This window comes from Thamnophis elegans, chromosome 7 (genome assembly GCF_009769535.1).
Source record: "Thamnophis elegans isolate rThaEle1 chromosome 7, rThaEle1.pri, whole genome shotgun sequence".
Taxonomy (NCBI): Eukaryota; Metazoa; Chordata; class Lepidosauria; order Squamata; family Colubridae; genus Thamnophis; species Thamnophis elegans.
Window position 1 is genome coordinate 37,334,797 of NC_045547.1, and position 15,517 is coordinate 37,350,313.

Consider the following 15,517-nt stretch of genomic DNA (forward strand, 5'->3'; position numbering starts at 1 on the left):
AAAGATATTTATGGCAATTATTCAGTCTTCTGTTATGCCCAACTCAAGCATGTCTGTTAAACCACTACTCCATGAGCTGCATTTGTTGCCAGTTTACTTCTGAATCCAATTCAGGATGCTGGTTTTAACTTTTAAAGCCCTTCACAATAGGGAGCAAGAAACCATCTCTGCCTAAATACATTTACTTGTTCCATCAGGTCCTGCGGAAGAGATATGCTGCAAGGGTCATCTGCAAGAGCTACATCTGGGGAGACGTGAGAGTCTTTTCTGGCAGAGCAGCTGCCCAAACTAAGACTGGCACCACTCTTGTCAACCTTCCAAAACTGTCTCAATATATGATTATGTCAATAGGCTTGGAAATCTTAAAGATAATGATGGACTAGTGAGGTTGCTGTATGGTCTTTGACATCAAATCCTCTCAACTACTCTGTTAATAGTAAATATTGATGATTTTTTTAAAAATTGTAAAATGTTTTTAATATTGCTTACTTTATGGCTTCTTTTTTATTGTATGCCACCCAAAATCTTATTTTATGAGATAGGTGGCAATATAAATATGATGAATGTGAGAGTGAGTTAGAATGAAGAAGAGAATTAATGATTTGAAAGGTCTGTTCCAACTTCATATCAAAATAATCCTAGATCTCATTGTCACTAAGCCAGTGATGGCAAACCTTTTTCTAAACACCTGCGCATGCATGAGCGACCACCACCACGCATGCGCAAGCAACCCCCCCACTGCGCATGCACAAGCAACCGCTACACACCGGGGGGGGGAGGATATTGCCCTCTCCAGGCTCCAGAGGCTTTTCACAAGTTTAGAAATAAATTTCCAGTTGACACGTTGGGGCTGTTTTTTGCCCTCTCTAGGCTCTGGAGGCTTTCCTGAAGCCTGGGGAGGGAGAAAGGTGGCCAAACGAGCAAACCAGAAGTTTGGGAATGAATTTCCAATTGGCTCATTGGGCCTGTTTTTTGCCCTCTCTAGGCTCTGGAGGCTTTCCTGAAGTCTGGGGAGGGTGAAAACGGCCCAACGGGCAAACCAGAAGTTTGGGAACAAATTTCCAGTTGCCTCATTGGGCCTGTTTTTTGCCCTCTCTATACTCCAGAGGCTTTCCTAAAGCCTGGGGAGGACGAAAAACGGCCCAAAAGGCAAACCGGACATTTGGGAACAAATTTCCAGTTGCCTCATTGGGCCTGTTTTTTGCCCTCTCTGGGCTCTGGAGGCTTTCCTGAAGCCTGAGGAGGGCGAAAAACGGCCCAACAGGCAAACTGGAAGTTTGGGAACAAATTTCCAGTTGGCTCATTAGGCCTGTTTTTCACCCTCTCTAGGCTCAGGAGGCTTTCCTAAAGATGGGGAAGGCGAAAATGGTCTCCCCTGGCCAGCCAAAAGGCTGAAAATCAACAGGCCGCCACACACATGCTGAGCTGAGGGCTGCCGTGCTGGCAAATAGGGCTCCGCATGCCTCTTGTGGCACGTGTGCCATAGGTTCACCATCATGGCACTAAGCTATCTTATAGCTATGCACTTGATTTCTCTTACCCAGATGTGAAATCTAACACAGCTGGACATTATCCTGTTGGATTCAAGTCTGACAAGGTAAATTTGAATTGTAACTTTTGTCTCTTCAGTATTACCCCATTTTCCTATCTGATATGATCTGCAATTTGACGAGTAAACCATTCCATATTCTAAGTAATTTATAAAAATTGTAATAGCTGTAGGCACATGTAGCTCTGTGGGAGTCCAATTTATACTTCCCATTTGGATTATGTGAAAGTTATAAATACATTTTATGTGTGCTTGTTCAAATAGTTCCAAATTACTATTTAACAATTTTACATATGCCTATCAACAGTAGGTACTATTTATGATGTATTAAATTTCTAGATATTTAATTGTATACAGGCAGTTGTTAAAAAGGAGTTACAATTTCTCAACTGAAATTATACTGAACTTATTTAACTGCCAGAAATTGCATTTTAGCTTAAAACACTAACATGTGAGATACCTCTTGTGAAATAACAGATTATTCATGTAAAATAATGCATGGGTTATCTCAAATATATCTGCAATAATGAAACATTTCTTATTTTACAATTTATATAGAGAGATTTTGAGTTACAAGTTGGTGGTAGCATGAAATGAAACACATATAAGAGAATTAGTATGAGTATGAGTTCTATTTGGACAAGATAACGACAATGTCACTCTCAGCATTACTCTCTATCTTACTGATGTCAATCTGCAGCATTGCAGAAAATATCATTTCTGTTTTGAGGAAGGTCTTCAGTTGTGAGAAGGACTAGATTCTATGGGGGAAGAAGTAGATTTAGATATTTAGATGCAAATTAGAGCTGATCTTATATTTTGAGGAAATCCAAACTGGTTAGCATTTATATCACATTCTCAGACTAAGAATATGGTCTCCTCTTAGAACATGTAAATTAGGTATTTCAGCTTTTCAAAATAGTTCAAACAAGAAATCAAAACTATGAGTATTAACATTATCTTTATCGTAAGTTAGAGAAACAAAAACCTGCAAGTCTGAAAGCACTTCTCCCTTCCTCTGCTTTTACTTTCCCAAGAACTAGGAAGGGTCCTTCTAAGACTTTTTCCACCTCTCATTCCTTTCATGGGCTGAAATATATCTGTGTGACTATTGTTTTGGCTTCTCCTTTTTCTGTCTCTCAAGTCTATTCTCACAGTCCATTGAAGCTATAATACTTTCTTACCTGCATATTTCCACTTGTCAAGAGGCTTTGTGATGAATCAAAAGATGGGCAGATCTAAATTTAGTAAAGAATAATAATATAAGATAATTACTATATAATTATACAGTAAGAAAAATGGAAAATTGAAGTAATAACACTGACAAAAATAGCTTTAACCAGTTCAAATTCATAAAATAAATAAATATACCCTTCTGTAGCTATATTGTTTCTTTTTACTATGTGAGGGCTTTAAATTTTCAAATGATTATTTTATGGTAAATAGTAGGTTGCTTAAGATCTCAGAAAGAGAAGAAAACAATCTTTTATTTCATTAAAAATGAAAAATAAAAAATAAGCCAAGTGCTATAAACCCTTCAGAGGCAAACTATTCCAGCAATTAAATGCAAGGGAGTCTATTTTCTGGATTTTAGGCTAAGGAAAGAAAATAAATATCTTTACCCAAACTTTTATAGTACGTTTGTATACGGAAGGCAATCTCCAAGGAATTTTATCACCACGATTAATAATACAGAGTTCATGAAAGGCATCAGAGAAAAATCCCAAATCTGTAAGGACTTTCATCTAAGAATAAAAATAATAACTAATTAACATTAATGTACTGTATATGTATGTTTGCAACACTAGAAGCTATTTCTTAAACTATAGAAACTTCCCTGAGCATAGAGAGCCAATAATACTGTGTAATTGATTTTCTTAGCTGTGGAATTAGTCTTAAAATAATTATTGGTGGTTCAGTTTCTTCTCATAGATAATTTCCAAAAGAAATCATGATAGAATTAAACAAATTGTAACAAGTATTTCAATGAACCATGGTGCCACAGTGGTTAGAATGCAGTATTGCATGCTAACTCTGCCCATAGCCAGGAATTTGATCCTAACCAGCTGAAGATTAACTGAGCCTTCCATCCTTCAGGGCTCAGTAAAATGGGGATCCAGATGGTTGGAGACAATATGGTGACATTTGTAAACTGTTCAGAGAGTGCTATAAAGCACTGTGGAACGGTATATAAGTCTAAGTTTTAGTGCTAATGCTAGTGATATCATCATGCTATGTTATTATTCTCAGGTTATTAAAGAACTGTGAAAAGCTATTCCCTATTACTATCATTCAAAGCAAAATTGTACATGTTTGGTTATGCATTATGCAATGGCATAAAACTGTTTGCTGAAGAACAGCACCACATTATAAATAAGTTCCTGCAATCCCTACAATTTAAAATGTGATGATTATTCATATTTTATATGGATGAGTTCCACTCTGAAAACAAGGTGCAAATTTTAGTTCTAACTTGTAGCTCTGACAATATCCTAGAACTTCACTATAAATTTTGTCAAAACTCATGTATTTTCTGTATTATAAAATAAATAATATAGGAGTATGCACATAAAAGGAAAATATTTTCTTGCCATAGCCAGTAGCAGCTTATCAACAGCAAAACATATCTTTTCTAGTTTACTTCTATAAATAACTGTTCTAGCCCAGGAAAGATTCAGCACAGTTTATGAACAGCAACAATAGCAAAGAATATATTTTTCTGGCTATCCGCTTGTAGTCTTTTCTCTTACTAATGCACGAATGCACAGTGTACAATTCCATATTAGTTATCAGCCAGCAACACTCCACAAACAAGCTAAAATAATAGAGTCTGAAAATTCATGCAGAAGGTACACACTAAAATTCAACAAATAAACAAAGCAACGTAATGCTTCCATTTAGTCTATACAAAACAATAAAAAACCATCTAGATAAAATAGAATAACAGAATTGGAAGGGACCCTGGAGGTCTTCTAGTCCAACCCCCCCTGCTCAAGTGGGAAACCAACTGTCAATTTTTCCAGGAATGAGTATCCCAGCAAATTCACTCCAAGATCAAGACCATGCAATGCTCAGAAAAATTGTAAAAAATCCAAAGTTATATTTCAGACTCTATAGGCCTCAGTTAGCATATTAATGTTAAAGTTCATGACAGTACAATTAGAAAAATATTGAACAAGTATGGTTTATTTGGAAGGGTTGCTAGCAGAAAGCCTCTTCTCTCTAAAAAGAACATGGCAGCAGGCTTAGGTCTGCAAAGTTAAATCTGAGCAAATCACAACATTATGGAACAATCCTTTGGACAGACAAGACCAAAATGGAGATGTTTGGCCATAATGCATAGTTTGGTTTGGCAAAACCCAAACATAGCATATCAACAAAAATCTTATGCCAACTGTCAAGCACAGTGGTGGACGCATGATGATTTGGACTTGTTCTGCGGCCCAAGACCCAGAACTTGGGCCGCATGAAATGGCAGAATAACCTAGTTGCATTAAATTATTTTTAATAAAATAATTTTTGGTACATTTACCTTTAAAATTCTTCCCTCAATACACTTAATTTCATTCCGGCAAATTTCTGACACAAAGTACTGATATAATGTGAACAATGGCAAAATCTGCAAAATAAAAAATAAAAAAATAGGACAACTCTATAAATATTTATTTACATGTACATGTAATTTTCTTCACCCTTTGTGGCACAGTTCAAACAATATGCAATCCAAAACATGAATAATGGACCTGTGCAGATTGTTCAGCAAGGCATTTTGCTACTGTGCAAAGCTCATCAGAATTTTCAAAGATGTAGAGAAGATACCTCAACTGAAATAATATTTAATGCAATAATTCCAGTACAGTGGCTTGGTGATAAGAAAAAATGCTTTATATGCAGCAAACCTTAAATTTAATCTGTTGTAAGTCAAAACTGGAAAAAAAACCTCTGCCAAAACTATTTTAGAATTAAAGTAAAACTAAAATTAGAAAGCTAATTTAGTAAATTTTAAGTTAAGTAATAGGAAGTAATATTTCCATGAAGTATCTTCACATCTCCTCCTCCTCCTCTTTTTAATGTCCCAGTGTAGCTTACAATTCTGGTATTTTGCCCTAAAACTAAACAGGTCTAACCCTGCTTAGCCTCCCAACCCAGATAGATCAATTTGCTGAGACTATATACAAATAGGGGAATGGGTAGGAAAATCAGTTTAAGAACATATTAGACAAAATGTATTCTTATATGACAAATTTTATGAAGTGTATGATTTATGTTTAAACATGCAACTTTATTTGTAAATGTATTTAACAAGTGTCCTTGTTCTAAGCAAGCAACTGTAGGATCAGTTATATAACTAAAAATATGCATAACTGTATGTATTGACTGGTCCCATATAGTTAAGAGTGAAAAAAACATGTTAATTAATATTATAAATTATACCTCTAACAAGTATAAATAATTACTATATCCATTATAACACTTACTATTAGATTTTGCCTTCTGCAATGCAATTCATGCAGAACAAATGTGAGATTTGCAATAACTGTTGCAATATCAGCTCTATAGTAATCAACAAATAAATCAATGCCAGGAATTAATATGTCTGTTTCGTATTGTGCAAAGTCACAATCAGCTTTAGGATGTGGTAGTGAGGCTCTAAACAAAGACTGAAACACAGAATAATAACAACATTCAAGCTCCATACAGGTATAAGCACATTTAATTAATTTCTAATGTTTCAAACTCCTAAGATGAAACCAAATATAATACTCAGCCTACAAAAAACAGGACCAAGGCACTTTGCAAGATTGCTTTACTTTCCAATTATAAACTCTTTTTATTAACTAAATATGAGATGAAATAAGTTTTTAAACAGTAATCAGTTAAAACAACTATTTAGTTTAAAAAATATATTAAATTTCTACTAGGGGGCTTCAAATCATTTGAAAGAAGTGTTTTGCAAAGTGCATTTGTCTGCCACTCACACTGCCCCCACACCACACCAATCTTGCAATGGACTGAAAAGTATATACTGCACTATAAAGCAAAATACTGAGCAAGTATTCTGCATTATTTGTTTTGAAAATACTAATGTTGGTGGAATTATAAAGCATTCTACATTTCTTTCTTCTCTAATAAGGTACTACTGGCTGTTTCCTTCAACTGGCTTGTCTCTTGAGTTTGCATGTATAAATGAAAGCATATTTCTTAAGACATATGTGCATAAGAATTATGATAACCAATTTATCTCTAATATAGCTCCATAATGATTACAAATTAATGTTATTTGATATCAAAATACTCTCCAAGCTTTCCATAATATATAAATAAGTAAGTAAACAAACAAACAAACAAATTATGTGGGCTTACAATAAAAACACCAATCATCTATATGCATACACATTCACTATATCACAGCATAATTTTCTATTTACAATTCAATAACAAAAGTTTATCTACAGATTACTATATAATGTCTAATATTAATACATATATTAATTACCTTGAAGAGGATAGCAGATAAAATGCAGGTTTTGGTTCTTAGCTTAATATTATACTGTAATGAATGCCTAAATGCAAAAAGCAAGCAATATAGTTAAGCAGTGAAGTTTGGGCCTGATTTACAATACCAAAATAAATTTTTGAGCTTTCAAATACAGATATTTTTGTCACACATTCCATCAGACATTGATGTATAAAATTGGTCAGTATGTTGGTTTCATTTACAGTGCCGTAATTGCTGCCAAAGGTGCATGAAGTACTGCATGAAGGGTCTGAATATTTATGCCAATGTGGTATTTCAGTTTTTTTTCTTTTTAACAAATTTACAGACATTTCTAAAATTCTGTGTTCACTTTGTCATTATGGGGAACTGAATGTAGATTAATGAGAAAAAAATGAATTTCAACAACTGTAGAATCAGACCATAGCAAAACAGAATTGACAAAAGTGAAGGGGGTCTGAATACTTTCTGAATGCACAGTAATTTCTATTAATTAAGATATCTGAATACAATGTACAGAATTGCTAAGGGATTGCAACTTACTGCAATGGTAATTGCAACATGTAACAACTGCAAATTGGAGAAAAATAGAAATGAAATGAAATGCCCTTATAGTGGCAATGACTAACCAAGTAAATTCTGCAGGGACTCCTTTACCTTTTTAAATAATTTTGAATGGTCAGCATGTAAGCGAGAACTATATGTTTATCACATTTATTTTATTTAATGGTTCTAAGGACTTCAGCTATATCCGAAGTCTGTTTCAATTTACCAGTTATAGTTCCAAATTTATCATTTATAGTTCCAAACTTACTATATTTCTTTGTAATGGAAATCCAAGATGTTAATTTAACATGTAAATTTTTTTTGTTATTCTGCCTACCATGTATTTGTATAAAATCATGTAACAATGCAAAGATACAATAGGAATATAACATGAAGTAGGATTATAAGATAACTTTTTTAGTTGGAACAGAGAAAGCCCTGTGTTCATAATAAACATAATATGTATGAATCATTGGTCTGAATTCCTATGAAATTAAATCATTAAGTAAAAAAAAAATGAATTGTAGATTAGCAAATAGGAAAAAATACTCACTGAGCTATTTTAGCTGCTAAATTGGCTCCTTGCAGGCAACCCCAAATTCCAGCCCGAGAAATAAATTTCTCAGAGTAAACTTGAGATGTTTTTGACAAGTTACCAATAGTTTTCTCTGATGAGTCATCTAATTCTTGCCACTGATGAAGTGCATTATCCATTTTGAGAGCTGCATCAAGGCCCTGACACCAGCATTTGAAAGCAATTCTGAGATACATTAGAACTTACATTACTGATATTCAAATGGAAGGTAAAAAGATAATATTTTATTTTGCATATGTCTATAGTTAAATGCAATGAATTAGAAAATGATAGAAAGCAAATAAAGTACACATAGTCCTTTATATTGTTGTAAAATTGTGGCCTGGAATCTCAGTGATGAGTGAAGTTATTGTTAAATGTGATGCCCAGATGACTGCTTCACTCAAGGGCTGTGATCCTGGCTCTCCAGTAGCGTTGGTTAAGCAACCATGAGGGTCATTAGAGCGAAAGAGCTACCGACTGAAGAAAGGCAGGAAGCTCCTTTCTGTGCATGAAAGGGAATTCCTGTGCACAGCTGTAGAAACAAGGCTTGGATCTTAAGATCCTTGCTTCATTTCTCCAGTGCAGTGCAGGAGTTCCCTTCTGCAAATGAAGGAGAGGTGAGCTCCTGTCCTTGGATGCAGAAACTAAGTAGGGATCCCAAAAATCCAAACTTCATTTCTGCAGCTCAGTGAAGTATGTCAGTTCCTGACCCCACGTGAATGGGAGTCTAGGACAGTAATAGCAAACGTTTTTCACCTCGGTTGCCATGACACCCCCCCTCCAACTGCCCAGAGCATGCATTCAGGGCTTTCTTGGAGGCCAGGAAGGGTGAAAATGGCCTCCCCTGACTTCCCGTATGTCCCTCAGAGGCCATTTTCCAATTTCCAGTGAGCCCAGTAGGTCCATTTTTTACCATCCCCAGGCTCCAGAGGCTTTCTAGTAGCCTGGGGAGGGCAAAAAACAGCCCAACAGGCAAACCGGAAGTTCGGGAACGGACTTCCAGGTTGCCCATTGGACCGTTTTTCTCCTTCCAGAGGCTTCCTGAAGCCTCTGGAGAGCGAAAAACAGTCCAACGGGCAACCTGGAAGTCTGTTTCCGATCTTCCGTTTTTTGCATTGGGCGGTTTTTCACCCTCTGGAGGCTTCAGGGAAGCCTCTTGAACATGAAAAACCGCCCCCAAAAAAGACTGAAAATCAGCTGGCCAGCGCACGCATGCGCATTGGAGCTGACAGGGCAATGTCTCGCCTGCCCTCAGAAATTGCTCTGCGTGCCACCTGTCATGAGTCTAGGATAACTTGCTGCCACCAGCTTGCCATGGCTAGCTCACTGCCACCAGCTTGCCACCGCCAATTTGCCTCTGACAACTCACCGCCATGAAATTGCTGCACAACTCCACACAGCCAACCACTGTGGGGACAACTCACTGCAGGTGAGGTGGGCAGGTAGGCGAGTGGACAGAGCACAGAGCATATCAGGGAAATCAGTGGGTATTTTTTCCATCTTCACACCTCTTGTTTTTACACAGACCTACAGCTGATACCACTACCGTGCCAAGTGTGAAGATACCACTGTTGATGCTGCTATCATGTCAGGTGTAGAATCACAGCTACTGATGCTGCCACCACATCAAGCATGGAGCTGCTGGTGATGCTGCCACCGTGCTGTGCATGAAGCCATTGCTGCTGCCGCTACCACATTGGGTACATAGCTGCTGTTTCTGCTGGCATGCCAGGTGTGGAGTCTGGCAAGACAGCAGCAGCAACTCTGAGTCCAATATGGTGGCAGTGGTGGGATAAGCCCCCAGCCATCACTACTCTTCACCATCTGCATCTACGCACTCTGCACTCTTCCCACCTACTCGATCACCCACCTGCCTCTCCCTCTAGCCACTTGTGGCAAGTTGTCCTCGCAGTAAGTTGTCCCACGGTGAGTTGTCCATGTGGATTTGTCCTGCAGCAAGTTGAAAGAGGTGAGTTGGCAGTGGCAAACTGGAGCAGCAAGCTGATGGTGCAAGTCATCTCACTCCATGCATGGAGGGAAGGAGATATCATTTAGCAGGCTGTAACAATTTGCAACTTTCCCTGCCAGCTTTCCTACTGACTTTCTTTGGAAGCTGGCAGAGAAGACTGCAAATTATCATCACATGATCATGGGGCACTTGGCCACCAATTGTAATCAAGCAGTTATTTTTGTAAAAAGGTCATCAATTTCTACTGAAGGACCAGGCCATTAACAAGCCACAATACTACTTCCTTTTACCCTGGGGAAGCCACTCCATGCATACATAGACTCCCCCAAATCCACAAAGAGGGAACGCCACTCAGACCAATTGTCAGCGACATCAACTCGATCACCTACATTTTTTCGAATCATCTAATCACTTTATTAGCTTCTCTCATAACCAACACTACCCATCATATCAATGACACACAGGACTTTGTCAACAAGGTTGGAAACTAAAACTCAGTGTGGATGAGACTATAGTTTCTTATGATGTGACTTCACTCTTCACCTTCATTCCAACAATCGAAGCTGTCATAGTAATGAAGAAACAACTGCTACAAGACAGCACATTAGTTGTTAGAAGTAATCTCATCACAGACTACATATGTGCCATGCTGAATTTCTACAGATAAAAGCATGACTACATTATGGGGTCATTTGTGTGGTCCATTGTGGCTAATTTCTACATAGAAGAGGTAGATACCAAACCCTTAAACTCTTTTACAGGAATTCTATCCATTCATGGTATATGTATGTGGAAGATACTTGGATTAAGATTAAAGCACAGGAAAGGGAAGCCTTCACCATCAACTCTGGGTTCAAGTACTGGAAAATGTTGAGGAAAATAGTCTGACTTTCTTGGACTGTGAAATACATTTTAAGGGAGGCAGAAGTCTCAACATTAAAATATATAGAATATTCCCACACAGAGATCAGTATTTTGACTATTTTGATTCTCATCACTCACTGGAGCACAAAATAGGAGTGATCAGAACTCTATACCACCAGGCTGGAGGTTTGCCTGCCAGAAAAAAAGGAAAAGAAGAACTAAAATACACAAAGGAAGCCCTCAGAACTTGTGGCTATCCCAACTAGGCCCAGAAAAATATCCAGCAGGAGCTCCTCCATAATAGACAATGAGGAAAACAACAAATGAAGCAAAGTTGTCATTCCATAAATTGCAGAAATATCTGAAAATCTCAGGGAGGATTTTCAACCAATATAACATGCATGCACACTTTAAACCCATGAATACACTAAAGTAGAAGCTTGTCCACCCCAAAGATAAAACAAGAAACAAACTGTGATATATGCAATACAATCAGTGAGACATGTACAGAACTGTGCATTGGAGAAACAAAATAACCACTTCACAAATGGATGAGAAGCAAAAGATTTTTTAACAAAAACTAAGGTCGCCTTTTGGGACAATCATGACCGGGATAATTGAGAATGACCATAGAGATCTGCAGGAAAACAACCAAGATCAGAGAGCACCAAGAACCCCACAGTTCAATCCTGAGCTACAAATATTCTTTTCTATCGGTATAGTCCAACTAGTTAACTAATTAGGAAAAAAAACACAAACAAAAATCAAATAAGGAGAGTAAGAAATTAGTAGTAATTTTATTTTATTTTATTTTTTTAATTTCACTCCTTCAAAGGAATGAACAAAACAGAATGGAAGAAAAGGCAAAGAGGAATTTCGAAGAATGAAACCTATTGTTATAATTCTAATGAAAATTGTGACTTTGTATGCCCCATTGATTTCTCTACAATGCTTATACATTTTATTAATTTTACAAGGTGTAGATTGATATAGAAAATGTAAGAATGCTAATACCTTTTGCTTCCTGTGAAAAAGTGCAGATTTCCAAGTTCATGAAAAGCCTGGACTATGAGACCATGCTGATTGTTTCTTTGAAGAGTTTCTGTTTTTCATAAATTTTGAAATTTTGAATATTTAATAGTAAATATATTTAGAGAAAGAAACTTAACATGACTGGTTTAAAATAAATTGCTGTGTTTTTCTATATTAATTAGTCTACCATTTTAGTATACTATCCAATTAGAAAGCTCATGGTAGTACAAAACACATTTCTAAAATACATTTTTAACACTCCACCCACAAGTAAAACAATAATAAACTAACATTTGCCACAATCACCCTATGGGTCAAAGGCCTGTTGAAATAAAGTGGTCTTCAAGGCTTCCCAAAATGAGATTGGAGTTAGGGCTCATCATACTTCCAAATCAATGTATTTGAGTCTGGGTACTATTACAAATCTGCGTTAGCATTTTTCTTTTATTTTTCTTTTTTTTTTAATTTCTTGACATTTCTGTAATACCAGGTTACAAACTATTTTAAAGCCAATTATTTTTGCATTCAAAATGCAAAAATAGTGTACAATATGAAAAAAAATTATTGTAGGAAATGACACTGAGCCGGAGGGAGGGAGTCAAAAGCATCATCAGTCATGAGTCCTTTTGTGCCCACAAGAGACCTAAATTCAGATTAATGTCAGCATCAGAGAAATCAGGAGATCCAGGAAGTTCAAATGCGTACAAAGATTTATTGTAAGCATACTCTCTCTACAAGAATACAAACTACTTATAGTCAAAGGAAATTAGCAGGAGTTAAGAATAAAAAGAAATTCAAGTTAGGCTGGACTTAGATCTGTTATGGGCACGAAAGGATTCATGACTGATGATGTATTTGACCCATCCCTCAGGCTCAGCCTATTATCTCCTACATCTCCTCTTGAAATAAAACGGTATTGTTTCAGTAATTGCAGAAGCTTTTTTAAGCTTGAAACAGTTTTGTATTCCTGAAACAATTCCACAATGAGTGAATTCAGTGCTTTACACTGTAACTGTTTCTTAGAATTTTAAAACTGGTTGAACTGGCAATATTTTGCATACCACTAGAACTACATACAGTTTGTAGTGATTTTGCTGGGAAGCCTATTCTCTCTGTCTATTAACTATTGTTAGATTAATCTTAGCAATAGCTATTCAATTTCTCTCTCATCAGAGAGAAAAAAGGAAAGCAAGGTTATTTCTTTGTGTCTACTAGAACTCCAACAGCAGTCCACTGAAACACCAGCTCCTCACTGTTTTCCTCTCTCTGAACTATTTAAAATAATACATTTCTGCAAGCACATGTGTTCAAATTTCCTATCAGATCACACGATAATTCAATGTACGAAATAGAATGGATTATAAACTTACCAATTGTTTGTTCATATGAAGAGATCACTACTGGGACTTTTGACAGGGGAATGGAGTTGCTCTCAATCATGCTGAGGCAAGTAAAACTTTCTTCTGAAAGATCAGGTGGTTCTGGTTCATACGTCAACTCAGCTCCCATAGCAAATGCTACTTTTCCACGTGAAATTTTTGGGTTTGCATATATTTCTGTATTTAATCTTCCAGAAGAGTCTTGTTTTATAAAGTAGATTTAATGAAAACATTTTAGCAGTCCTTACAGATTAGAGATTCTGAGTCTAATATATTATATTATACTATTATTCCAGAGAGATTCGTACTGAAAGTAAATATATTTTACAACATACAGCTGATTTTAATTAAATTTAAGGCACTAGAAAACATCTATACTATCAAATGTTCCCTTTCCTAGGTCTTCTCTTCCCTCACACAAATTTCCTTTCTTTTTCTCATGTTTGGAACAGATAATATACCATTGTTATATTCATGATTTACATTAACCAATGGAATAAAATAAAAAGTAATTTTTCAAAATCAGCTGGAAGAAAAAATGATGGAGCCCCATTAAATTCCATCAGAAATAACTAAAGTCCCACGATTATGAACATTTTCAACAACCTTTACAGATTTGATGTTCAAAAGTGTGCAGAGCAACAACTGCATTCAACAGCCTTCAGTCCAGCTCTACCACCTCCAGGGAGCTACATTCTTCTAGGCTTGGGTAAAAAGAGGCCCTTCTTGACATTTTTTCCTATCAGGCCAGGGGTGGTTCCAGCTGCTGCTACTGCCAGTTTATTCAGGGATCCACTGTGCATGTGCACTTGATGCATGCTACACACCCATGCACAGTACTAAAAAATAAGATAGCACCACTTACAGTGCCACAGAGAGAACCAGTTCGGGGGCATAACAGACCAAGTTACTACCTATTCGGCCGAACCGGTCCGAACTGGTAGGAACCCACCTCTGTATCAGGCCATATATTTGGTCTAGGCTGAATCATTGTTAGGACAGATACAATGGGTTGAACATTATGGGACAGAATGGAAATGGAATGATTGGTAGTGGCTATGTTATTTTTTGTGCTATTTTTTAGTTTATGTGTCTGGAAGAACCTTGCAATAATATCACAGTGAAGAGGAGGTGATTTGTGCGCATACATAAATTACACAAGAATTCCTGGATGTAGGTGCAATGTTTTTTCTTTACATAATATGCTTCAATCATTTTTCGAACAGTTCTTAGAGATCTCTTGTCTGGCTCTTTTACCAGTACCTTATCCCTGTTATTTAAGAAGGTTGAATTTATTACTTGAAAAAAGCAATGAAATTTTTAAACTTAAAATTTTCAAATAATACCATTACCAAAAAATTCCCTTTATAAAAAGTCAAAATTTACCTGATATTTTTGTAAAACATTACTTGAGGAATTATAAACTTTAAAGTGTTTTTGTAAACGAGTCTGAGAGATATAATTATATAAGACTCTGCCATTCTACTGATGGACTGGCATTTGGTTATATCTTTCAGGAACATATACAACAAATATAAACCGATTTACTAAACTGCTTTGTTCCTATGCATATCAGCCAATACCTAAGAAATTGGTTTTTGGAGAAAACTGCTAATTCAATCAGGTTAAGCAAATTTTAAACTTTTGGAAGTTATGTTTCTCATTTTAGGCATTTATTGTCATGCTGTTTTTAAAGGAGAGCTGAAAAAAAACCTGATTTCTTTGGGGTTCTTAATTTCAAATTGTGCCAATATAATTTATATAAACATGTAGTAAATAGGATGGTACATATTTTTACTATATTATTATTAGAAATACTTCAGTTTGCTTCTTATATCAATATGAAAATTAATTCATCAGACATATATACACAATAGCATGTAGCTAAAGTTTTATTACAATTCTAATAATTATTAGATAGTGTGGAATGTTTAAATAGAATTGTCAAAAAATTAAAACATTCTAAAATCAAATCTCTCTCTCTCTCTCTCTCTCTCTCTCTCTCTCTCCTGTTTGTGTGTGTGTGTATTCATACTTAACACACATATGCACACATTTTTTTTTCAATATTTGACTTTTTACAGTTTATTTATAGTTATATATA

General features: G+C 36.1%; 1 protein-coding gene across 1 annotated transcript in view; it reads right to left on the reverse strand.

Annotated features, from left to right (window-relative positions):
• The window catches only part of CFAP54 (cilia and flagella associated protein 54), a 138,820-nt gene that overhangs the window by 40,493 nt on the left and 82,810 nt on the right, over positions 1-15,517 (reverse strand). The window contains 8 exon segments of the mRNA XM_032221166.1: positions 2,734-2,787; positions 3,172-3,294; positions 5,082-5,168; positions 6,028-6,210; positions 7,047-7,113; positions 8,146-8,352; positions 12,017-12,104; positions 13,405-13,614. Coding sequence (XP_032077057.1) covers positions 2,734-2,787; positions 3,172-3,294; positions 5,082-5,168; positions 6,028-6,210; positions 7,047-7,113; positions 8,146-8,352; positions 12,017-12,104; positions 13,405-13,614 — 1,019 coding nt within the window.